The 25,920-nt window shown below is 56.1% G+C and overlaps 1 protein-coding gene across 1 annotated transcript; it reads right to left on the bottom strand.

Moving 5' to 3' along the window:
• Nucleotides 1–16,886: 16,886 nt before the first annotated feature.
• LOC132334834 (bolA-like protein 3) lies at nucleotides 16,887–18,468 on the bottom strand. Its single transcript, XM_059861017.1, is given in 5 exon segments — nucleotides 16,887–17,276; nucleotides 17,553–17,641; nucleotides 17,846–17,922; nucleotides 17,924–17,946; nucleotides 18,407–18,468. Coding segments are annotated over 5 exon segments (285 nt in total). The 5' UTR covers nucleotides 18,437–18,468; the 3' UTR covers nucleotides 16,887–17,210.
• Nucleotides 18,469–25,920: the final 7,452 nt, after the last annotated feature.

Below are 25,920 nucleotides of genomic sequence, written 5' to 3'. Positions count from 1 at the left end.
AGACTATGACATCACAGACTCTGCTGTGACATCAGAGACTAGCTGTGTGACATCAGAGAATGGGCTGTGACATCACAGGGCAGGCTGTGACATCACAGAGGGGCTGTGTGACATCCCAGCAGGGCTGTGTGAGGTCACTGGGTTGGTCACTCTGCCCCAGATCCCCCTCACAGTTTCTCCCAACAAGTCCAAGGCTGTGTATGCCCAGCAGGGTCCCTGTCCCACGGGATTCCCCCGGCCCACCTGGAGCCACAGCCTCCACCCAAGGATGTTCCACAGAATCCACCCCAGAGCCTGACATGGGGACAAGGGGCTGGGCTGTGTGACCAGGACAACAAGGACGTGGATTATCCAGGTCACTGTGGCCTGGTTTGGGTTTCCCAGGGCAGGAAAGATGTCTGGCAGCTGGAGCAGGGTCTGGGAAGGGCCTCCAAGGTGGGGCTGGAGCCCTTGGGCTGTGAGCAGAGGCAGAGGGAGCTGGGCTTGCCCAGCCCGGAGCAGGGAAGGCTGAGGGGCTCCTCATCCCAGCCTGGCAGTGCCACCAAGGAGGTGATGGAGAACACAGAGCCAGGCTCTTCCCCAGGGGGCCTGGTGGGAGACCAAAGCCAATGGGTGGAAGGGGAAAAAGGGGAGAGCAGCCAGGACAGGAGGAGATGAAATGAGTCAGGCTGGTTTCAGCATTTCCTCAACACCAGGAGGAGCCTGACCTCCCTTCTCCATCCACCACTGACAGCTTTGCAAATCAGGAATTGTTTGTGCTGTTTTGCCCTCACTCCAGGACGAGCATCCTGAAACAAGAACTTAATTGTGTTTATATATATCTCAGAACCACGTTTGTCTCAAATTAATTTTAATTCAGCAATCACTTTGTGGGTATTGGACTCATCAGACACTGCTGGGATATTGCACATGGCTCAGGGAAGAGTATGATGGTTATTAAATTGTGACCTGTTCATCTATGGTCTGTTGGCCATGAAGAAAAACTTTCTGTGCCTCTGAGTCTCACCAGTTCCTGACCCCCAAAGGACACAAACCTGATGAGTTGTGGTTCCCACTCCAGTGGCGGCACTTGGACCTTCCTCCATAGCCAGAGCAGAGCTCCCTTGTCCCAGAAAGTCCCTGGCAATGCAGGGATGAAGGAAACAGGGCAGGCTGTGGGGATCAGGGGCAGGGCAGTCAGGGATTTGGGGTGGTTGTGAGCCCAAGGCAGGACCCGGCCCTTGGCCCTGGTGAACCTCATCCCATTGTCCTGGGCCCATGGCTCCAGCCTGTCCTGATCCCTCTGCAGAGCTTCCTGCCCTCCAGCACAGCCACACTCCCACCCAGCTTGGGCTCACCTGGGAACTGACTGAGGGTGCCCTCAATGGCCTCATCCAGATCAGCAATAAAAAGATTTCACTGACCTGGCCCCAGTCCTGAGCCCTGGGGACAGCCCTGGATGTGACTCCATTCCTCAGCTGCTCTGAGTGCCAGGGCCTGGATGAGGGAAATGGTGGGGATGTGTTTCAGGAATGCAAAGGGCCAAGGCCTGAGCCCCAGCCCCTGGCAAGGCAGATCCTGTCCCTCCCTCCTTGCTCAGGGCTCTTCCCAGGATGGGCACTGGGATGTGGGGATGGGCAATGCCAAGGGCAGGACCATGGGGCAGCCCCTGCCAGGCTGCTGAGCAGGGACAAGGAGGCAATGAGGCCCCAGGGCTGCAAAGGTCACTTGTCCCCTCGTGGCCTCAGGCCCAGGGCCAGCAGCCATGGCCAAAGTGCTGCCCAAGTTGGCTCTGTCAGGGCCTTGCAGCTGCTGCCCATCCCTGTGCCCTGTGCAGCCCAGGCTGTCCTACGGTGTCCCTGCCCTGGCCTCTGTCCCTGCAGGCTGTGCTCATCCCCCGGCTGCCCCACCTGGCTGGCCCCTTCCTTTGCTGACAGCTCTGCCTCCTGCCTGCCTCTGCCTGCCCACACAAAGCCTCAGCCTTGATACCAAAAGGGTTAATTCAATTTTTACCATGTCTGTGAACTTTTAGCACAGGACCAAGGCATGCAGGGGCTGCTTTCCCAGGAAGGATGGTTGGAAGAGAAGAAGAAGACATCTGGCTAAAGAATGCAGTGATAGACAAAAGAAGGACTAAATCTGGGAATGGGGTGGCTTTTATGGTAATGGGTAAATTGTAATACACATTTAGCAACTCTATATAAGCAACACACTGGAGAATTACATGTCCACATAAGGTTAGGAGTTATCCCTCACTAGACCTCAGGCCTGAATAAATGATCCCCTCTTAAATAGCAAATTAGTGTTAAGGAGTCTTATTCTGATGTTTTGGAGATGTGGTGGTGGCAGGGCCTCACGGAACCAAGGAGTCAGCTGTGACACTGTGCCAACTCCTGGACCAAAGGGTCCATTGTGACACTGCAGAACCCCCTGGAAACAAAATCCATTTTGGCACACTGGGCCACACTGAACCAATGGCCCCTGGTGAAACTGCGGATCCAAGGAGATCATTGTGACCCGGAGAAACCTCTTGGAACCAAGGGGCCATTGTGACACAGCAAGGCCTTGTGGAACCATGGGTCCATTGTGACAGCAGAACCTCATGGAACCAAGGTGACCGTGTTCTACTGCAGAACCTCATGGAACAAAGGGACCATGGTGACACTGTGGCTCCAAGGAGACCATTGTGACTGAAGAACCTCATGGAGCCAAGAGTCCATTGTTACACTGTGGGGCCCTGTGGAACCAAGGGGAGCACAGTGACTTTGGGGGCCTTATGGAACAATGGAGACTCTTCTGACACTTTGGGACCCATGGGAACCAAGGGGACATGTCCTAGGTTGACTGTATGATACTTTTATCCCCAATCATCTTGTTCCGTTTATGCTGAATAGTAAGTTTTGCACCTTTAAGACTTGCTCCAAGGATTGAGGGGGGGAGAGGAGGCGCGCAGTTTGTTTTTCAGACACTGAACTCACTCCTACACATTCCTGCTCCTGGACTGCATTGCCTGCAGATGAACAGACGGCAGGACAGGGCTCTCTTTTTTTTTTTTTGCTTTTAGTTAGTTTAGCTAGCTGAGGCAAAGATGTTCCCAGGACTGTGGGTTTTTTTTTTTTTTTTTCCTTATTTTTCCCTTTCTTTGGACCTGTTCACACCTGCTCTGGACTGAACAACCATAAGAGCACCAGCAGCTCGCACCAGTGGGCCAGGCTGGGGCTTGGGCCACGGCATTTCCAGCGCTGGAGGGACTGATAAGGGACTGAGTGAGCTGAACTGGAATCTGGGGAGGGGACTTTCTGGGTTTGTCATCTCTTTTGGAGCAGCAAGGGGTTTTGTTGTTTAATATTGTTTAGGTTTTCTTGTTTAATAAACAGTTTTTTCCACTTTTCTCCAAGGAGGTATTTTCTCCCGGACCGGTTGGGGGAGGGGCGATAGAATCCGATTTCCTAGAGGAGCCCCTTTGGGGGTTCTCTCCCAGATTTGCCCAGAACCAGGACGGGGAGGTGTCCCTGCCCATGGCAGGGGCCTTGGGACTAGATGATCTTTAGGGTCCATTCCATCCTTACCATACTGTGATTCTGTGGTTTCCTTCCCATGCACCCAGAGCAGCTTTGAAATCCATTCAGTGAAGATACAAAGCTCACACAGAGTTTGGCAATGACCAAACTCCCTGGCCCAGCAGCACAGGACTTTGTTGCCCAAGTCCTCCCCTTGTGACACTCAGCACTGTGTTCTATTGGCACAGACTGAGAGCTGCAAAGTGACAACTGCCACACAGGGAGAGGAGCAGGTGCTGGCCAAGGCTGCTCCTTCTACAAACAGCCTGGGCTCAGTGGGGCTCAGCCACGTCTGCTCTGCTGCTGTCTGGGCACTGGGAGGTGGTCCAGGCTCAGGGAGCCCATTTCTAACTCAGCTCCTACCGCCTGATGATGGATCCATGTCAAATGGACCCATCCTGGAGGCCAGGGGCCTGGAGGGGCTCAGTGATTGTTCACTAAAGCTCTTCTGCTCTGGAGCTCTCTGGCCTTTGAGGAAATGCTGGCAAAGCCACGGCATAAAAACCTCTCCCTGCACTGCCTGGGCTGTTCTGGGATCAGTAAGGCAGACCCAGCATTCTGAGCCCTGGCCTGGCACGGGAGACTCCCTGGAAGCTGCAGGGCCAGGGGGGATGTGCCAGCACTGCCCTGCTGACCAGGGACTCTTCCCAGCAGTTCCATGGGAGCCCAGTGGGCTCAGGCTTGCACCATGGCTTCACTGAGGGGCAGAGAAGCAGGGCAAAGGAGCTGCACCTGAGATGCTGCAGTAAGCCACACTTCCATACTCCAGTGCTTCCAGGGGTTTGAAGGTCACCTTGATTTCAGCCGAACAATTCGGCCCGATTTCTCCCTCCTACAACAGAGAGAGACAGCAAAACATTGCTCTGCACACTTCACACTGCTTGTTTGCAACCACACTCCTGTAAGCCTTTGTTTAGAGCATCAGTGATGAGTGAACCACCCAAGGAGCCAAGGAAACCCTCCAAACCCAGCTCAACCCAGCGCTGGAAGCTCTCAATGCTCAGCTGATCAGCTCCCACTCTCCACAAGATTCCTGCTGCTCTGACACAAGCTCTTGCTCACATCATGCTGCTGGCAGCCACAGTGGGATGCAACTGCCCCTGTGCACTGGTGGCTCTTGGCCTTAGATGGGCCATAGGAGTGACCAAGAAGAGAATATGATTCCCTTCCTTGAAATGCAAATATTAGTTAAGCTGTTTTGAAAGAAAGCAGAGGTTGGGATTATTCTGGGCTTTACTCCAAGATGAGAAGGGATTTTGCACTGTGCACACACCAGGTACTCATCATCTCTCACAATGCCAGCACTCAGAATCAGGGCTCTGCTTGATGGGAGCACGTGGCAGTTTGCTTGCATCACCAGAAAAGGAAAAGGTTTTGTGTCCCTGTGTGCAGGAGAACTCCAAAGGCCCATTTCAGCCTTGCACCCTGGTGTCCAGGCTCACAGATGACACTGGAAGGTAGACTCAGAAATAGTGCAAGGCATGCTTACAGGAGGGGATTGGCATTTCTGGCATTACCCTTGGGCTGAATTTGGCCTCCTTTTGCCAGGGAACCGTGGCAAGCTTCAGGTCAGTGTGTGAGCTGGCAGTGCTCCAACAGCCTCTGCTGAACCCCACGTGTTGGGGGAGCCCCTGCCTGCAATAACTGCTCCCTGTGACACTGCAGGGACACACACACAGTGCCTTGAGCAGCTCAAGCCTGGCAGCAGAGCTCGGCTTTGTCAGGCTCCCAGCCCTGCCTTGAGCCTGCAGGGCACAAATGCTTTGAGCAGGGAGCTCTGCAGCCACTCCAGAAACTCCATGTCCTCCCTCCCACCACATGGGGCCAGCTGAGGATCTGCCCAGTGACTGCAGCCGGGGGAAGGGGGACGGGGGCAGGGTGCTTGGGAGGAGCAAGTGGAAGAGGAGGAGGAGGAGGAAAATGAGGTTCTCAGCTATCACTAACCATTGGCTCAATGGAAAAAATGTCATGGGAGAACAGCATGGGGTCTTCTGGCACCTTTGCCATCTTCTCCTGGACCATGCTTTTGAAGGAACTAAGGGAAAGAAGAGGGTGTATCACCTTTGGAAAAAGGGGCTGGCAATTCAGGAAATGTTTAGGGATGTTGCCAGGTCATGTAGGAAGAAGATTAGAGACACAAGAGCCCAGTGAGAACCTGAGGAAATCCAGTCATCACAATCGACCTTTCCTTCCCAAAATGCCATCCCTGGCTGGAGTATCAATGGAACTGGAATGCTGAGTGCTGAGCTCCTGAAGGCCAGGGACACACACCCCAGTGCCAGGGATGGTTTGCTTGGCCTTAACCCTTCAAAAGCACCAACACCCCCCTGAGGCCAAACATTAGCTTCAGTCTTGGGCCATGGATCTCACTGAAATGCATCTTTCAAACCAACCTCCTCTTCTCTTCATTCTCTTCTTCCTCACTAGGAAAAGCCTTCCACTGGAAGTGGGCTGTGATGTTACTCCTGTTCTCAATGAACACAGTTCTGTGGCTTGACATGGTGATGAAAGTCTTGTCAAGCTCCACGGAACTTGTGCTCAGCCCAACGTTGACATCCACAGCTTCTCCGTGGAGCTTTGTGTGGATAATTTCTTCCCCTGGAACAAAGCAAAGGGGAGTCTTTGCTCAGCTCACTGCCTGATGGAAGCACAAGGAACGGAGCAAACCACAGGGCACAGAAGAAAGTGTCCCAGTTTTGAGCTGAATGAGCAGTTCTTGAAGACCAAGGAATAGTTACTGTTGAATTTGCTGTGTGGTTCTTCGGTTTCTTTTCCATTGAAAACATCCTGATTTAGCCCAAAAAGGACACATTTCATTAGCATTTCAATGAGAGCTGCTCTAAGAAAAGGAGCAATTAAAATTCTGAAAGAGTGAAAATGCAGATTAGAGCAATACAGTGACCTGGAAACAAGACCCAAAAGGAGGATGCCATTTACAGTCTGAAGGGTCCAATCCCAGCTCAATGAAGCACCATCAGCAGGAGCACATCAAGGAAACAGAACAGGAGGTTTCTGTGTATTTACCAGCAATGCAGTCTGGGACTCTGGGTTGTCATGCAGGCTGGTAACTGCTTGCTTGGCCCAGCAGAGAAACTCTGTGCAATGTGCTGGAAATAATTATGCAGCTGTGTTTGTGCACACTTTGGATTTACCAGGAGCAATCAGCATTGGTCACCAGGTAAAGAGCTCTTGCCTGACAAACACAAGACTCTGTGCTTTGATGCTCAGGGACAGCCCAGGGGAAAAGTGCTTCTGCCCAGCAGCTGCTGGGCTTTGTGCTCTTCTACAGCCCCACTGAGCAAACAAAAGTTCCTGGCCTTGGTGCTTTGCTGCTGGTCAATCTGTCACTTCAAAGTGTCTTCTGGGGACTTTGGTGATGAATGCATCACACACAAAAACAAAGAGAACATCTGGCAAGCTGAGCTTTGTTCATGTCAGCAGTGACAGCTGATGAACTTGCTTCAGGTTCTGCTCATGAAGGACCTCTTGCTGCAATGATGGGCTGAGCTGTTCCCATTGCCACTGGGGAGAACATCACTGCTGGCTGGTGGAGAAGCCTTGGGCCAGCAATGTTTATGGGCTGGACGTGAGACTTTGGAGGGAGGGGAGGAAAGACAAGGCCCCAGCAGCCCCAGAGCCAGATCAGTGCACGTGCTCCTGCATCTGCCCCGGGGCTGATGCCAGCCCTGCTGCAGCTCTCTGCTGGGGCTCGGGGGATCAGTGCCTGCTGGGGGCAAGGCACAGGATTCTTTCCTTAGTCTTTTGCCAGAAATTTCATCAGAATGAGGACATGGAGGAGGACTGGTGGAGCAAATTCTATGCGTCCATGGAGGACAAGGACCCCAAATTCCCGTGGGGAACCAACGAGGACAGACTGAATGTGAGCCAGAGCCTGGGATCTGCACTGGGACAGGGACAGCTGGGGACAGGGATGGGGACAGAGACAGGGACAGGACAGGGCTGGGGACAGGGACAGGGAGGATAAAGGGAGTGGGTGAGGACAGGGATAGGGATGAAGGTGGGGAGGGGACAAGGATGAGGATGAGGAGGGAATGTGACAAGGATGAAGAAAGGGCCGGGCCCGCGGTGGGGAGCAGCCCCGGGTCTGATCCAAGGCCAGCCCTGCCCCGCAGATCTACGGCTGCGAGCTGGAGGCGGTGCCCGAGTTCGAGGGGCTGCAGGATTTCTGCCAGACCTTCCCCCTCTCCAAACCCGGCCGTGCCCCCGAGCCCGTGGGCAGCTTCAAGGTGGGTGAAGCCCCCCTCCCCGTGGGACGCCGTGGCCGCGGGGCGGGACCCCCGGAGGGCACCGAGGGTCTCTCAGGGGCTGTTCCGCATCTACCCCGTGCCCCAGGAGGGCGGAGCCGCCCCCGCGCCGCGCTGCTTCCAGCGCCTGCCGCCCCGCCAGCCGCAGCCGTGCCTGCTGCGCGTCTACGTCGTGCGAGCCTTCGACCTGTCCCCCCGCGATGTCACCGGGCTGGTGAGGACAGCGGGGACGCCCGCGGGGCCGGGCGGGGCGGGGCGGAGCAGCCGTGTCACCGCGGTGTCCCCTCCGTGCCCCAGAGCGATCGCTACGTGCGGGTGGCGCTGGGCAAGAAGACGCTGGGACAGCGGGACCAGTACGTGCCCAACACCCTGGAGCCCGTCTTTGGCAGGTGCGGCACTGTCACCCCCGGGGCGGGTGGCCCGTGTCACTGTCACCTCCAGGGGGCACTGGGGGCGCTCACCAGGTCACCATTCCCAGTGCTGTTGTGCCACCAGATCCCTGTGCCATTCCCTGTGCCACCACCTGTCCCACTCCCTGTCCTGCCATGTCCCTGTGTCCTTACCTGTCCCACTCCCTGTGCCACCAGCTGAACCATTCCCTGTCCTGAGGGACAGGGAGGGGACACGGGGGGCTGGGAGGGGGGCCAGGAGGGGACATGGTGGGCACAGGAGGATGGCACGGAGCGGGCACAGAGGGGGAATTGGGACACGAGGAGGGGCAGGATGGGGGGCACAGGAAGGTTTGGAGGGCGCAGGAGGGTTTGGGGGGCACAGGAAGATGGCACAGAGGGCCAGGGGCGGGCACAGGGGTAACTCCCAGCAGAGGTGCCACTGCCCTGTCCCCAGCACGGGCCCCGCGTGCTGGCGGGACCAGCTGTGCCCCAGCCGGGCCCTGGAGCTCCTGGCGGGCACCCGGGGGCTGCCCGGGCCCCGCTTCAGCCGCGGGGGCACCGCCCTGAGCCTGAGCGGGCAGCGCTTCGAGCTGCGCCACTTGGGTGAGGGGAGGGACTGGGGGAGCTTGGGGGGGTGTGGGGGGTTTTGGGGGGATCTGGTGGGGTTTGGGAGCATGTGGGGTGGGTCTGGTGGGGGTTTGGGGGGGTTTGGGGGGGGTCTGGGGTGTTTTCCAGGGATCGGGGGGGGGGTTTTGGGGTATCTGGGTGGGTCTGGGGTGTCTGGGGTAATTTGGGGGTGTTGGGGGGGGGTCTGTGAGGTGGCTGTCGGGTGGGTGACAGGTGGGTCGGTGTCACAGAGCGGGGCCACCCCCCGCCGCGACACGCCGGGCCCCCCGGGAGCGCCTGGCCCTGCACGTGCTGAACCTGTGCGAGCTCGTCCCGGAGCACTTGGAGACCCGCGGGCTGCAGAGCCGCGCCCAGCCCGGCCTGGAGCAGGTGACAGCGACGCCGGGGACAGAGACACCGGGCTGGGGGTGACAGCGACACCTGGCGGGGAGGGGTGATGGGGACATTGGGGTGACAGAGAACGTGGGGATGGGAACATCGCAGGGACAGCGACGCTGGGGTGGATGCCAGGGACCCCAGGAGTGGGTGATGGGGCCAGGGGGTGACAAGGACAGGTGCTGGGGGGACAAAGGAACCCCGCAGTGATGAGGAGCCTGGGGCCGTGGGGACAGAGAGGGGACACTGGGGGACACCTGGGGACATGGGGCTGGTGCCACCCTGTCCTGCTGTCCCCAGGGCAAGGTGCAGATGTGGGTGGACATTTTCCCCACCAGCCTTGGCCCCCCTGGGCCCCCTGTGAACATCGACCCCCACAAGGCGAAGGGGTGAGTGAGGGACAGGACACCCCTGTGGGGACAGGGCCACCCCCCGTGGGGACAGGGCCACCCCGGGTGGAAGGTGACCCGTCCCTGTCCCCTCCTGAGGTACGAGCTGCGCTGCGTGGTGTGGAACGTGCGGGACATGGATCCTGGGGAGATCAACCTGCTGGGCCAGCGCATGAGTGACATCTACGTGTCCGGGTGTGTCCCCATCGTGTCCCCTGTCACCCCCCAGCTTCTGTCCTGCTCACTCCAGAACCCCTTGCAGGTCCTTTGTCACCAGAGGGTCCCTATCAGCCATCCCCAGGGTCCCTGTCACCCCAGGGTGTCCCCATCCATGTGGGCACAGTGGTGACAGCAGTGTCCCCTGGGGGGTGGCACAGAGGTGACAGCGGTGTCCCTGCAGGTGGCTGGATGGGCTCTCCGAGCAGCAGCAGCACACTGACATCCACTATCGCTCCCTGAACGGCCGCGGTGCCTTCAACGGGCGCTTCGTGTTCCCCTTCGAGTTCCTGGCGGCCGAGAAGCTCTGCGCCATCCGCCGCAAGGTCAGAGACAGCCAGAGAGGGGACAGAGTGGGGACACAGCCCAGGGACACGTGCGACCTTGCCGTGTCCTCAGGCAGGAGCACGTGTGGAGTTTGGACGAGATGCTGCTGAAGGTGCTGCCCAAGCTCATCCTGCAGGTGTGGGACAATGACAAGTTCAAGGTGGACGATCTGCTGGGTGAGAGCCCGTGTCACCACCGGGGGGACACCGCAGGGGACAGGGGACAGCCAGTGGGGACAGGAAGCACCCATTGGTGATAAGGAGCTCCCCCAGGTGACAAGGAGCTCCCCCCAGTGACAGAGCTGTCCCCTGCCCTGTCCTGCAGGGATCCTGGAGCTGGAGCTGACGCAGCTGCCCCACCCGGCCTGCAGCGCCCGCCTGTGCCGGGCCACACTGCAGGACCTGCCCTGGTTCTCCTGGGCCTGGCTCTCCCTGCCCCGGTTCTTCTGGGCCCAGCTTTCCCGGGCCTGGCTCTCCCTGGCCCGCTTCTCCTGGCTCTGGCTCCCCCTGGCCTGGCTCTCCCGGTGCTGGTGCCGTGCCCTGGCGCAGCAGCGCTCGCCCCTGAACCTGTTCCGCAGAAGGAGGGCGCGGGGCTGGTGGCCCTGCACCGTGCACAAGGACGGTGGCCAGCGGCTCTTGGTAGGTTGGGAACGGATTGGGGACACCCACACGGGGCTGGGGGACAGCAGGGACAGATCCAACCGCCCCGCAGGGGAAGCTGGAGCTCAGCCTGGAGCTGCTGTCGGCGCAGGAGGCCAAGGAGCGGCCGGTGGGGAAGGGCCAGGAGGAGCCCAAAAAGCACCCGACCCTGCCTGAGCCCAGGTGAGCCCGGGGCGAGCCAGGAGGGGCTGGTGGGCCGGGGACAGGCGGTGGCTGAGCCCGGTGTCCCCGCAGGCACCCCAAGTCCTCGTTCCTGTGGCTGACATCTCCACTGAGCCTTGTCTGCCACGGCGTCTGCTGGCGCTACCTGCTGTGGCTCGGCCTGGGGCTGGCGGCACTCCTGCTGCTCCTGCTGCTCCATTCCTTCTTCCCGGTCAGCACTGCCCCACAAATACCCCGCTGGCACCCCTGAACATGCCCTGACTGCCCCGTGTCCCCCTGCAGGGCACCCTCAAGGTGAAGGTGGCTGACCCACGCCAGCTCCTGCCGGCCAAGGAGCAGCCGGGCACGAAGCCTCCCCTGACGGAGCGCTGAGGAGGAGCTGCCCGGCTCCCCGATTTCCTGGCTCTGAACCCCCCTCCCGAGCTGCTCTGGATGTCCTCGGTGCGTTCTGCAGCCAGGAGGGGATTGTCCCATCCGGAACGCTGGGGGAGCTGCCCATGGATGTTCCCTCCTGAACAAAGCCGTGTCCAAGCAGCACCAAAGCATCGTCCCTGTCTCTGGTGGCTCGGGGAGGGCATGGACGCTCTAACCCCAGCCCTGATCCCAAATTCAGCCCTAACTCCAGCCTAGGTTCAGCTCCAGCTCCCAAACTCAGCCCCAATTCCTGCCTTAATCCCAACGGCGGCATCAGCCCCCACCCGAGTGCCAGCCCCAGTCCCCTGGGCAGGACGGGGACACCCCTGGGGAGTGTGGCTGCGAGGGAGGTGGGAGCAGCACGGGCTCCTCTGTGCCTGGTCCTGGATCACGGTGGGATGTGGAAGGAGAGAGCCAGCCGGGTGCCCTGACCGTGGGGCCCAGCTCAGGGAAGGAGGAGGGACAGACACTGGCCGGATCATCCCCCAGGACAACGACAACGGACACTGGCAGCCATGCCCACTCCGCGCCGGACCCTGGGGAAGGAGGGCACCAGCCGGAGCATCCCCCGGGGCCAGGAGGGCCGAGATGCCCTGGCCTGGCCCTGCCCCAAGGCAATGTGAAGGCTCCTGGTGACCAGGCCCAGTGCACCCAGGCCCCGCCCCTCCCGGGACCCTCTTAGCCAATCACATTGCTCTGTCCTGCTCTATTCCCCGCCCCCCATTGTTTGCACTCTGCTCCCATTGGCTGCGGGCAAGGGGGCGGAGCTAAACCTGCCTATATAAAGCAGGAGCAGGTGCTGTGCGATCAGTTCAGGTCCAGCGGAGGCAGCGGAGCAGAGGAAGCAGAGGAGGCAGAGGAGAGCGGAGCTGCCAACACCAGAGCCGCAGCACCAGCCGAGCCCGCAGAACCAGCAGCCCTGGAGCTTTGGCACTGGCTGGACCCTCGGCGTTGCCAGCCGGAGCCCCAGCACGGGGTGGTCGTTGGGGGGAGGCTGGGAGGGACGGGGATCCACCGATGCGCCGTTCTCGCCGTCCTTGCGCCTCTTCTCACTGCCGCCTTCTCGGTACCAGCCCCTCCGAACGGGAGCGGCACCAGCAGCGGCACCACCCCCGGCTCAGCAAAGGTAAGGGCCGAGAACCGCCGGGGCACCGAGGGACCACGCCGGGCTCCCAGATCGGGGGCTCGGCCACCGCCCCGGCCTGCCCAAGGTAAGGGGATGGAGAACGCGGCAGCCCCCCCAAACTGGGGGGGGTCAGACAGCAACCCCGGCTCAGCAAAGGTAAGGACTGACAACCCGGGGCACCGAGGGACCACGCCGGGCCCCCCAAACCGGAGGGGTCTGGCCACCACCCCGGCCTGCCAAAGGTAAGGGACAAAATAAAATTGGCAAAAATCACATTACGTGCTGTGGCTGTTCTTTGATAGCTCCATGCATCACTCGCCACTCGCACAAATCACACAGCGCCCCCAGAAGTGGGGCTTGGACCCCCAAGGGTGGGGCTGGGACCCTCAGAGACCCCTCCCCGTGGGCCTGGGACCACCAGAAATGGGGTAGCAACCACCAAAGACCCCCACCCCATAAACCCAACCACCCCAAAAATGGGCTTGGGATCCCCAGAGACCCCTCCCTGTGGGCATGGGACACTCATAGACCCCTCCCCATAAACCTGGGCACCCCAGAAATGGGGCTGGGACCCCCAAAGACCCCTCCCTGTGGGCCTGGGACCACCAGAAATGGGAGAGGGACCCCCAGAGACTCCTCCTCATAAACCCAAGCTCCCCCAAAATGGGGCTGGGACCCCCAGAGACCCTTCCCATGGGGCTGGGACCCCTCAGTCCCATGAGGTTCCGTTGTCACGACTCTGCCCTGGGTGCCACCAGGTGTGGAACGCCTGCCGTGTCACAATAGAGCCTCGGTTTCGTCATTCCTGGTGCTGTGACGTCATGGAATTTATGGAGTCTGTCCTCGTCCTGGTGTCAGAGAAAATTGAAATGAAAATTGGACGTAATGGCGTGAGTTACCCTCCGCTAGGATTCCAATAATCCCCATTTCCAAGGATCCAATTCCAACTTCCAATAATCCCAATTTCCCAATTCCAATTTCCACTGGAAAGAAATGAAGAGATGAAAGTGAAAAAATAACAGTCTTTTATTAACAAGCAGGGACGCAACATGTAGAAAAAAGAAGTAAAGAATTTATTGGAATTTTATGGAATTAATGGAATCTGTCCTCATTCGGGTGTCAGAGAAATTTAAAAATTGAATTTAATGTCCTGGAATCCTCCTTTAGGATTCCGGTTATCCCAATTTCCAATAAACCAATTCCAGTTTCCAATAATTCCACTTTCCATCGGGAAGAAATGAAGATCTGAAAGCGAAAAAATACCAATATCTTTTATTAACAAGCAGGAAATGCTCCCAAAATCCCGAATTTAGCGTGGCCCCGCCCCCACCCCGCCCTCACCCCTGCCCCTGGGCCACGCCCCTTTGGAACCCTCCGCCTCTTGACCAATCAGATCGCTCATCTGCATTTTGGTCACGCCTCCCCTCTGTTTGCTCACAATGTGGACTGTTGGTTGCTCCGCCCCCATGCTGTTTTCTCAATTCCCATTGGCTGTCCTGTGCAGGGGCGTGGCTCAGGCTGGGTATATAAAGCGGGTGGCGGGAGCAGGGGGCTGAGTTCGGGATCAGGATCGGCGGCGGACCGGAGTGGGCGGAGACCCCCGGAGCGAGCGAAGACCCCCGGAGCAGGGCAGCCGGACAGCGGAGGATCCCAGCGGTGGACACTGCAGTGGCCAGAGCCTGGATGATCCCAGCGGTGGACACTGGAACGGCCAGAGCCCCCGGACCGGAGTGGCCGGACACCAGAGGATCGCAGCGGTGGACACTGGGGCGGCCGAACACCGGAGGATCACGGCGTTGGACGTCGGGGAACCACAGCGATGAACACTGGTCCACAGACCGCCCCCACGCACATTACGGTGAGCACGAACGGAGCCGATCCGCCCCCTCCCAGTAACGGGAAGGAGGACGGAGATGATCTGACTCACCCCCCTGCTCAGGTGAAGACGGTCCCGGCCCCCCACAGCGGAGGAGCAGCAAGGGTCCGGAGACCCCACCGGGCACTCCGCTCCAGAGACCACCTCCGCACACATTACGGTAAACACGAGCGGAGAGGATCCGACTCCCTCCCGGTAAGGGAAGGAGGACGGAAATGATCTGACACCCACCCCACCCCCCAACAGCGGAGGAGCGATAAGGGTGCGGGGACCCTACCGGACACTCCGCTCCAGAGACCACCCCCCGCCCACATCACATCACGGTAAGCACGAACGGAGAGGATCCAGCCCCCTCCCGGTAACGGGAAGCGGCTGGATATAACCTGACTCCCTCTTATCTCCACAGTGGGCACAGACAGTCCCGGGAACTGGGGAGCAGCGGGGCTGCGGAGACCCCCACCCCCCTTCCCCCCCCCATTAAATTAAACACAAACTGAGACGAGCCAGCCCCTCCCGGTAATGGGGAAGGACGGAGATGATCTGACCCCCCCGTTCATCCCCGCACGGGACCGGGGTGGAGCTGAACCCCGAACCAGGCCCTCCTAAACGGGGGACAACCGAGACCAACCGGGCCCTTCCTTAACAGAGGAGAACCAGGACCACCGGGCCCTCCATCATGGGGGAGGACCAAGCCCACCGGGCTCTCCTCAACGGGAGAGGACTGAGACCGGAGCCAGAGACAAGCCTGTCCCACCTGAGGGAGGTGAGGAGGGCTGAGACCCCCAGTGCCCCTAAATGTAGAAATGGAGACCCCAAAAAAGACAGCCAGAGACCCCCACCCCCTGTAAATGGCGGGAGGATGGAGACCCCCCCCCCCCCGGTGTCCTTCAAGGGTGAGAAGGGTGGAGACCCCCCCGAGCATCCTGCGGGGTGAGAGGGGCAGGGCAGCATCCCCAGAGCCCCTCCAGGCAGCCCTGGGCCCAGAGAGAGCCCCTGAGCATCCCCCAGGCTCTGGGCAATGGAAACCAGAATTTACAGAAATCAAATTTTACAACAGATGGGGAAAAAAAAAACCAAACTAGAATTTACAAAAATCAATTTTACAACGCATGGAAAAAAAAATCCAATTTTACAAAAATCAAATTTTACAAGTTGTGGGAAGTTTTGGCTGATATTGACGCCCCCAAGGAGTCACTTGAGGTGAAAACACGAACAAATCACAAAGCCCCAGCCCCCACCCCGGGGCTGTGCCCATCCTTGTCACACCTGGGGGCTGCTGGGGGTCCCCACCCCTGAACTGGGGGACCATTGGACCCCCCCCTACTTAAGGGAGGGGACAGAAATGAAAAGTGAATTTAGGGAGGGGAACCCCCCGGGCCCCCTCTGACCCCCCAGAGGCAGAGGGGATGGACCTGGAGCGTCTGGGGGCACCAGGCAAAGAAAAATGGGCAGAAATGAATTCTAACAGCTCGTAATTTGGCTGATAATTTGATTTATATTTTGGCTGATTGATTATTTGGCTGTTTATCTGGCTGACTGTTAGTTTGGCTGATACTTTAGCTACTTATTTAGCTGCTATTTGCTCTCCCAAGTAGCACTTGAGATAAAAATGCAAACAAATCCCAAACCCCTGGGCTTGGGAGCACAGGGCAGCCAGAGATTCCATCCTTGTCACACCCAGGGGCTTTCCAAGTGATTAATTATTTAATTATTTAATTGTTCTGTGGATTTAGAGGCACAGGCCTCCCCCAGTCCCTCTCAGTGCCCCCAGTGTGACATGGATGGAGACCTCTCGAGTGCCCCCAGGCTCTGAAATAAATAAAATTCAGTAAAATCTGACAGCACAAACCAGGCGTGGACTGATTATTTATTACAATTTATTATATCATTTATTATTTTTATAGTATTTATAATTTATATTAACTTTATATACATGATATATACTATTTATGTTAATTACTATTCCTTATATAAAAATGTGACATTTATTATGGATTTTGTTTAATGGCTAATAATAATAAAAATTGGGGGCTGAATGTAAGGTCAGGCTTAAAGGTGGGGTTTGGTTTAGGGCTGTGGGTTTAGGAAGGGGCTGCAGTTGGGGCTGGGTTTGAGGTCGGGGTTAACCCTAAGCCAGCCCCACTTTTGGGGGTCCCAGGCCCATGGGGAGGGGTCCCTGGGGGTCTCAGCCCCACTTCTGGTCTGCCTGGGCTCATTTTTTTGGGGTCCCACTCCCACTTTTGGGGTTCCCGCGCTCATTTCTTGCCCCGCCCCCGAGTGGGCATGGCAGTGCAGCAACGCCCAATACAGGGCCACGCCCCCTTCACAAAATTCCCGCCATTTCCCGCAGCTCTCGCGAGACTTGGCGGCGCGGGTGGGGCTCCCTCAGAGCAGCCCGGCTCGGCCTGGCCGCGCTCCCCTCAGCCCTCCCCGCTCCCTCAATCTCCTGCTCCCCTCAGCCCTCCCTGCTCCCTCAGTCCGTTCCCTCAATCTCCTGCTCCCCTCAGCCCTCCCCGTTCCCTCAATCTCCTGCTCCCCTCAGCCCTCCCCGCTCCCTCAGTCCTCTCCCTTATTCCTTCCCGTTCCCTCAGCCCTGTATGCTCCCCTCAGTCCTTTCCCTCAGGTCTCTCCACTCCCCTCAGCCCTTCCCGCTGGGGAATAAAGCCCTCTGCAAGGACCCTTCTGAGAACATGGGCTCCAAAACCCTCCTTCAAGGGCCCTTTTGGGCTCCAAGGCTAATAATAATAATAACAACAACCATCCCCAGGACTGAGCACACAGCACGGGGTGGGGTTCACGCCCAGGAGTGCAGCCCTGGGCCCCTCCTGGAGCTCGGGGCAGGCTCAGCCCTTGGGGGCCGAGGTGAAGATGCGCAGGCCGGGCATGTGCGTGATCTCCTCGCTCAGCGTCTGCGGGGCAAGCGCGGTTCAGGGCCGGCTCTGGCCTTGGAGCAGCCTCAGCCGGCAGCCACAGCCCCACAGCCAGGGCTGCTGCACCCTCAGCCCCTCTCTCCCATTCCCTCACCCCCATTCCGTCTCCTCTGCTCCCTCTCCCATTCCCTCTCCCCCGTTCCCTCTTTCCCATCCCCTCTCCCCATTCCCTCTCCCCAATTCCAGCTGTTCCCTTTCCCTCTCTCCATCCTCTCTCCCCTGTTCTCTCCCATTCCCTCTCCCCCTTCCCCACACCTGGGTCACCATCCTGTGCTGCTGCACCGGGCGCTTCTCCCGGAACAACTCCGACTCCATGTGGATCTCATACATGTCACCGCAGCCTCCTGGGAACCCGGGACAATTAACACCAATTAACGTCAATTAAAATCAATTAAAGTCAGTTCAAGTCAAGGCTTGAGCACCCTCACACTCCTGCCCTGTCTGGGGGTCCCCGCAGCCTGGGGGGGATGGAGACTGACTGGGTTTAAAAAAAACTGGGTTTGGGGTAACCAAGAGCGGGTTTAGGCCCAGCAGGAGCGGGTCCCTACCTGAGATGCCCACCACCTTGATGGCCGAAGCCCGCGGGAATTTCTCCCGCAGCAGCCGCGCCAGGCGCGACTCCCCGCCAGGAGCGGCAGCGCAGGAACAGCTGGGGGGAAACGGTCCTGAGAGCCCCGGGGGGACCCCTAAAAACAGCCCCGGGAGCGGAGGGGAGGGGAAAGTGAAATAGAAGCTGCCCGCACCGGAGAGGGGCACAAGAAGCTGCGGAACCCCGGGAGATGCGGGCGAACCGGGAGAAGGAGGGGTGGGAACGGGAGCTGCCATCACCGGAGGATCGGGCGGTGGGAACGGGGCCTGCGGAGGGGCGGGGGGGTTACCTGTGCCGGGGGGACATTGTGAGGAGCGGCAGCACCGGGAGCGGTACAAGGAACGGGGGAACACCGGGAGACGGTGGGGAACGGGGCCCGGGGACGGACACCAGGAGGGAGCGCGGGCCGCGGTTACCGGCACCGGGGGGACACAGGGGGAAACGGGCCGGGAGGGCAGCACGAGCAGGGGGAGGGAGACGGGGACAAGGACAGAGGGACAGGGGACTGACGGACACTCACCGGGCCCCGGCTCAGCCCCGCCGCCGCCATCCCGGGGGCGCGCCGGGGTCACCTCCGGCTCAGCCAATCAGAGCGCGCCGGTGACAAAAGGGGCGGGGCCAGCGCTGCGCCCCACGAGCGCCCCCTGGTGGTTCGGAGGACCAGGAGAGGCCCCGCCCCCCCGACGCCCCCCAAAGGGTCCCCACCAAGGGTCCCCTCCTGCCCCCATAAAGGTTCCCCTCCTGACCCCACAAAAGTTCCATCCTCCCCCCACTCCATTCCCATATCCAGGGTCCCATCCCGACCCCCAAAAGGATCCCAAAATGATCCCATCCCCCCCCCCTCATCTCATAGATGGGCCCTCATCCTGATCTCCCCCCCAAAGGACCCCCAATTCCCATGCCCAGAACTCCATCCAGACCCCCCAGTCCAAAAAACCCCAACCCCAAAAACCCCACAAACCCCTATCCCAAAAACCCCAAAAATCCCAATCCCAAAACCCCAATCCTGCCTCAAATTCCCACTACCAGACCCCCAATCCTAAAAACCCCAACCCCAAAATCCCCAACCCCAAAAACCCCACAAACCCCAATCCCAAATACCCCAAAAATCCCAATCCCAAAACCCCAATCCTGCCCCCAATTCCCACTACCAAACCCCCAATCCTAAAAATCCCAACTCCAAAAACCCCAACCACAAAAACCCCAATCCTGTCCCAAATTCCCACTCCCAGACCCCCCCAACCCCAAAAACTCCCATCCCAAAACCCCAATCCCTCAGGAATTGCAGCCGAGCCTGGTGTTGAGTGCAAAAAATAAATATAAAATTTATTAAAACACCCATTATATTTTAAAGGTATTGGGAATAATAACACAGCCCAACTCAGAATAAAATACAAATTAAAAATAAACAACAACAGAACAAAAAAAAAAACCAAAAAACAAAACCAAAACCGGAGGGGAGGATCCAAACTTGCAATTTTTAGGAATCCTAAAAAATAAATTTATTGAAACATGGGTGGAAAGAAAAAGAGGGAAAAGGGTGAAAAACAACACAGAGAGAAAGGGAAAATGATACAAAAAAAAATTATCGGCATAGATTTCCTGTCCTAGGAGTATCTACAGTTTGATTACATGTTAATTAATTCTTTAATTAATTATTCCTATTGCCTTGAGACGTGGGAAAAAATTCTACCGCTCCTTGATCCACCCCGAAACTTCATTTCAAGTAACCCCAGAGCCGAGCCCAGCCAGGAACCCCAAAGGATTTGGGACCCCCCGGTGCCTCCCCCGCAGCTGCCGCCATCCCCAGAACATGCCAAAAAGCGCAGGAACAGCCCCAAAGAATTCCCAAAATAAAAATCCCATTATTTGGGATTTTCAAATAATGCTGGAACACCTCAGAAAAAATCCCCAAAAAAATCCCAAAATAAATCCCAGAAAGTGCCAGAACACCGCCAAAAAAAAATCAATCAAAAAATGCCAAAACAAATCCCAAAAAAATCTGGAACAACCCAAAAAAATCCCAAAAGAAATCCCAAACTAAATCCCAAAATGTGCCAGAACACCCAAAAAAAAATCCCTAAAAAAACCCCCAAAAAATCCCAAATAATGCCGGAAAAATCCCAAAAAATCCCAAAATAAATCACAAAAAATATCCCAAAATAAATCCCAGATCACGCTGGAATACCCCAAGAAAAATCCCCACCAAAAAACCCAAAATAAATCCCAAATAGCACCAGAATACCCACCAAACAGATCTCCCTGGGGGCAGAGCATGGAGAGCATCAGCTCCTTGGGCTCCTCAGGAGCTGGGGCAGGAACAGGATGTGCTTCAGGGCTTTGCCCACAGCTGGGCAAACGGGAGAAAAACCCCAACATCAGCAACAAACCTGCCCCAAACCTGCCCCAAGCAGGCCCCAAATCTGCCCAAAGTCACTCTGGATACACCAAACAATCTGCCCCAAATCCCACCAAAATCCTCCATGGTTTGACCCAGGGCTGTCTCAGCATTTTCAAGGATTTTTCAGAGTTCCAAGAAATGATCTCTCAGCTCTGTGGGAAGCCTCCTCTAAACTGATGGCGTTGTGACATCTCCTCCAAGGAATCAGATGCAGCCCCAATTATTATTACAGAACCACTCCAACAGTTTGCTGGGTTTAAAGCATCTCTGTGCTGGGGGAATTTTGGAGGAGACAGCTATTGGATGGTTCATTAGTCTGTCACCCCCAGACCTTCACTCCTAAGTGCCATTCTCAAGAGCCTTGTTTTAAATTACCTTTAGGGAATTCTCTCCCACTTAGAGCTTGGGTGGTGGCCAGGCCTCAGCTCTGCCTGGACAGGAATTTGCCCACAGAGCCAGATGTTTTCTGCATCAAAACTAGATTTGAGTTGCTTGGACATGGCAATCTGACCCTCTAGACATGACTGTTGAACTATTTTTAAAGGGAGCTTGGGAATTATTGTCTGGAAATAATGATCCAAGTCCCCCCTGAATGGAGGTTTGTCAGCTGTTTGCAGACTCTGGGATGATGGTACATTATTTCAGAGATTGCTATTTACCTAATTCCACCTATGCTGTTAGTTTTGTCTGCTATTTGAAATATTCCTGATTGTTGTGTCCAAATTATTTCTAATTGCTGTAAGTTTCTTGTCCACTGCATGTATTAATTTACTATGATGTTGCTTCACACTCATAACAAAAGACATGCATCTCATTCTTAAAAAACCAAAAAGAAGAGGAAATAACACCTTAAGAACGTTCAGATAATGCAAAATGTACATGAGAAATTTGGACAACTAATCATTCTGAATGATGCAGTATTTACATGAGAAATTTGGAAAAAAAGCTCACCATATCTAAATCCCAACTGAGTGCACCACAGTGAAGCCCACTTGATTCATTACCTTCAGGAGAAGATGTGCCTGTGTTTTATCATCAGCAGCTCAAAGCTGTCACCTGTTCATTCCATCAGACACTGATCAGCTCTGAAAAAATGAGGCCCAGGGCAAAGAGAAATAACCTCATCACCTTGCAGCCTCTGTGGCCAGAGCAGGAGCAGGAGGAGGACTGCCAAGACATGGCTGGGTCTGGAAACTGACAGAGGCACTTTGCCAACAAAAGCCTCATGGCACCCTCATGGTACAGTGCTCCTACTGACCTTCTCCAGTTATTCCCTGTTCCAGCTCCCAGGAGGACATTCAGGGATGGCAAAGATCAACATTTCCAGCTAATGGACTTTCTCACCCTTCTCAACTAATTGGAAACAATGGTCATTTCTTTCCATTTCCCCAAGAGACATTGGACATTATTCTTCTGTTTTCTCATGCTGCAAAACCCTGTGTCAATGACTTGATAGAATTTGGTAAGTTTTGTTGATTGTAATTGCTCTTTATCTACCTTATCCCATATCTAATCGATAACCAGTGATAACCTTGATGAGATAATACCCTCACAAGAGTGAGCAGTTTCAACATCAGAACACAGGAGCCTTTTTTAAATGAACAAAAAGGGGGAGATGCCATAGACAGGTAGAATAATGATAAAAGAAAGGCCCTATGAAATCAGGCCTTGCTCTGCTCTATTAACAGCTGGCCTGTCATCTCCTCTGAGTGCAGCTAAGCAGTTACAAGTTCTCATGTGAAGCGATTTTGAGAATGAGACTTTGTGAACAATCTATTCTGAGGGTGAGAAACAAATGCACCTGCAAGAACAAGGGATTTGTGCCATGAGAATCAGTGAAGAGAACAGAAAAACAATACAGTAGAGAGATTTGATGCACAACTAAAATCTATTTATTAAACAATAATAGAAAAACTGCTAAGAAATTTGTTAACTAGCTAAAATTAAACAAGATGTCTAATAAACTGAGTATAATTAGTTGTGTGAATAAAAAAATTAGGAGTCCTTCTCCATCCCATGTGGTTTTTCTGGGATTTCAGTTCCCCCCCTTCTTTTGGACTTTGGCTTTCCCCTTCTGTGGGGCTTTGGTGACCTTCTTCTCTGGGGCGTTGGTTTCTTTCTTCTCTGGGCCTTTCTTTTCCTTCTTCTCAGGGGATTTTGTTTCTTTTTTTGGGATTTTGGTTTCCTTCATCTCTGGTGGTTTGCTTTTCCCCTTCTCTGCTTTTGGAGGCTGCTTCCCCACACAAACTCCCTTCTTTCCCTTCTTCCACCTCTCTTCCTCCTTCTGCCTCTTTTCTTCCTCTAAGGTTTTGGCCTCCTCCTGAAGCTTTTGAGCGGGCTGCTTCAGTTCCCTTCTGCAGACAAAACAGAAAACATGGCTGAGAGTCCCACCAGAAACTTGGGCTCACCAGTCCTGGCTGGCCCTGCACTTCACTCCTTCACCCTGAGGCCATTTCCGTGAATTCTCCTCAACCCACAGAGGCTGGGAACATCCCAAGTGAGGGCACTGGTGGAAGGGGACCTCCAGGACCAGCCAAACCTGAGCTTTGCCATCATCAGCTCTTGAGTGTGCAAGCTCCCTCTTAAGGCTCAGCCAGAGCCCTCCAGCCCAGTGCCAAAGGCTGATCCACCAGCTCTCTGTGCTGGTGCTGAAAACGCCCTTTGTCTCTGGGCTTCCCAGGTTAGAGCAGAGCACAGATTGCTCACATCTGCTTCTCTCTCCTACCATTCTTACTCAGCTCATTCAGCCCCTTCTCCCTGGGCACAGCTGAAGCATGATTTCAAAGGGTTAAGATTTCAGCTGAGGGTTAGAAGCAATTCCCATGGATCAGGATGTAAGGTAGATAGGCAGACCATAGGTTAATGATTATGAGATGCTTAAGCTGGAGCTGATTGTTCCATTGTTTACCATTAGGAGCTTCTTTCTAGAAGGAAGGGGAGTAAGTGAACTGTTAGAAGAACAAATTGAAACCAGTAGAACAATGGTTAGCACCTGGGCTTGCTGTGAATCAGTCACTAAGCAGGGGACCTTGGATCATGCCAGAGGGTCACAGAGACCTGATGAAGACATTCCTGACTTCATCCCTTAAGACCACGGACCCAATTTGAGACCACCGACCCAATTCAAGAGAAGAACTGCACAGGTGTGAAGGACCAATGACCTCATTTGAATACAGAGCGGGGATGGGAGGTGCTGGGGCTGTGCAGATGTATTGTATGTAAGATCTTGGGAAATAAAGAGAGGGCAAAGAACCTTGGGCAGCGCGGTCACGCCTTTTAGGGACGGCTCTGGTGCCGCCCGCCGGTGTTAATAAACACACCACTGTCTGACTTCAATTAGTTAGAGAGTCTCTGTCCCTCATCTTTGGTTTTAAGGACTCCTAGCCTGCTCCTTAATGAGAACAATCCTGTCAGTCAGAAAGCAAAGGCTGCAGGAACTCCTCTCCTGCCAGACAGGCTCTTGGCAGCCAGATTTCCTGCTGGAACCCAGCTGTGACCAAGCAAACCAGGGCTGGCTGCCGTGGAAACCATTGGATGCAGCCTCATCCATCTCCTCCCCATGAAACCAACTTCAGCCTGGCCTGAAGAAGTCCTGATGCACAGGCTTGCTTTGAGCAGCCTCCCCTCCCAGCTCCACACTTGGCCTGTGTGTCCTGAGCTGGGCTGCCTTGCTGGAGCTGAGCTTCTCCTGTGCTTGCCTACTGCTGCAGCTGAAGGGGAGCCTCAAGGACATGAGCTTTTCTGGGTGCTGTCCCACCACAAGGAGAACCTGGCAGATCAGCATTGCAAGGACTTCATCTGGGGCAGGAGCAGGACCCAAAGCAAGGTTTGGTCTGTGCCCCATGCCTGCCCATCCCACAATCCCACTGCTTTGGTGAAGAAGGGAGATGATGAAGAAGATGCCACTCAACACCATGGACTTCAAGACACCTCCAGAGGCAGTGCCAAGGCAAGCCCAGAGCCCAGCTCCCTGCAGGCAGCAGCTAAGCCAGGAGGGCTCAGCACTCCTATAGAGCAGATGATGTTCTGTCTCAACAGAAGAAGGTCCTTCCTCTCTTGGGAGCCAGGGAGCTCAGAGTGGCCATCCCTGTGCTGCTTCTGGCCTTTGCTATGCAGCACCTCTGAGCTCAGAGTCCTTGGAGCAGGGAAGCCCTGCAGGGACAAGAACCCATGGCAGAGCAGTAACCCATGCAAGGCTCACTCACCTGTCCCTGAGAGGTGCCTGAGAGCCACAGCTGATCTCCCGGGGGCTCAGGGAGGAGCTGACACCTGAGGCCTCCCCGGTCACCAGCACCTCACAGGTGGGGCCTCCCTCCACGTGGCACAGCTCCGTGACATTGGAGGTGCTGCTGAGGTGGCCAGAGAAGGTGGAGGAGACCTGCTGGCTCTGTCCTGGCTGCAGCACACCTGAGAGTGGCAGGATACTGAAAGCCTGGATGGAAGACAGGAGAGATTGAGGTGTTGAGCATGGAAATGGATGCAGAAGAGCATCTTGGAGCAAAGTGCAGCTGGACCTGGAGGGGCCTATTCTCCAAACACTGCCAGAATCACCCTCACCTCATCCTGCATCCATGCCACTGACCAGGGCAGGGACCATGGGGAAAATCTTCTCCCATGCTCACAGGTCAATGCATTAATTAGTACATTACATGAAAGGGAACTGGGATGTCTCCTGGCAGTAGAAATTCTCTCTGATGCACAACTTGCCTTGAAAAAGTTTAAAAACTTCCTGCTTTTAGAGAAGGAGAAGACTCAGAGTGAAAGCTCTTGCAGCTGAGGGAAGGAGTCCAGCCCAGCTCATCTGACTCCTGAGGCTCTTCCCCTCTCTCTCTGATTTAAATGCTGCTTTCTCAAGGTGCTACAGCAAAAGCTCCGGCAAAAATTTCCTATGGACCACCTGAGGAGTTCCAGGGGGAGCAGTGCCCTCCACAGGCGCTGCACAGCGTCCTTGGGCAGCCCCACAACGTGTCCTGCACGGCCTCTCCAACAAGCAGCTGCTTCAGCAGCACTTTGTGCTGGGCCTGGAGGGAGGGGAGGCCCCTCTGTGGCCAATGCTGAGGGCCCCCAGTGGCACTGGGAGCTCCAGCCCTGCTGGCCACACTGACAATGGGCAAGTGAGACAGATTCCCTCTTGCCTTCCAGGGGAGTGTGCGCTACGTCCAGGGAGCACCTGAATCCCTCCAAGCCTCGTGGGAGGGGAGGGTTTTCAGGAGTTTGTGCTGGCACCTGAAAAACAAGCCATTTTCTGTGCTGGGAGGAAGAGACAGCCACTCTGCAAAGTCTCCCTTTGTAAGAGAGCTTCAGGGCCAGCAGTGCAACAGCAGCTCTGGGGTGAAAGCAGAGCCCTGCACACAGGGAGTCTGGCTGGCTTGGGAAGAGGCTCCATGGAGATCAGGACTCATCCCAGCTTGCTCTGGGAAGGAAGCTGGAGGTCTGAGCATGATGATGCAGATAAAAGTCTCATCTTACATTGGGAAGGAAACAAGGCAAAACATCCCACACTCAGCACAGGCCTGTAGGATCTGAGTCAGCTTCTCCAAGGAAAACTCTCCTCTTTCTCCCTCCCACTCACCCCATGTCCAGCCACTGGCCCTGCTGCCCAGCCCACTGCCAGGGCACAGGACAGCAGGGCA

The sequence above is a fragment of the Haemorhous mexicanus genome, chromosome 16, assembly GCF_027477595.1.
Source record: "Haemorhous mexicanus isolate bHaeMex1 chromosome 16, bHaeMex1.pri, whole genome shotgun sequence".
NCBI classification, from domain to species: domain Eukaryota; kingdom Metazoa; phylum Chordata; class Aves; order Passeriformes; family Fringillidae; genus Haemorhous; species Haemorhous mexicanus.
Note: the sequence above shows the minus strand (reverse complement) of the source record. Positions and strands in the feature narration are given on the sequence as shown.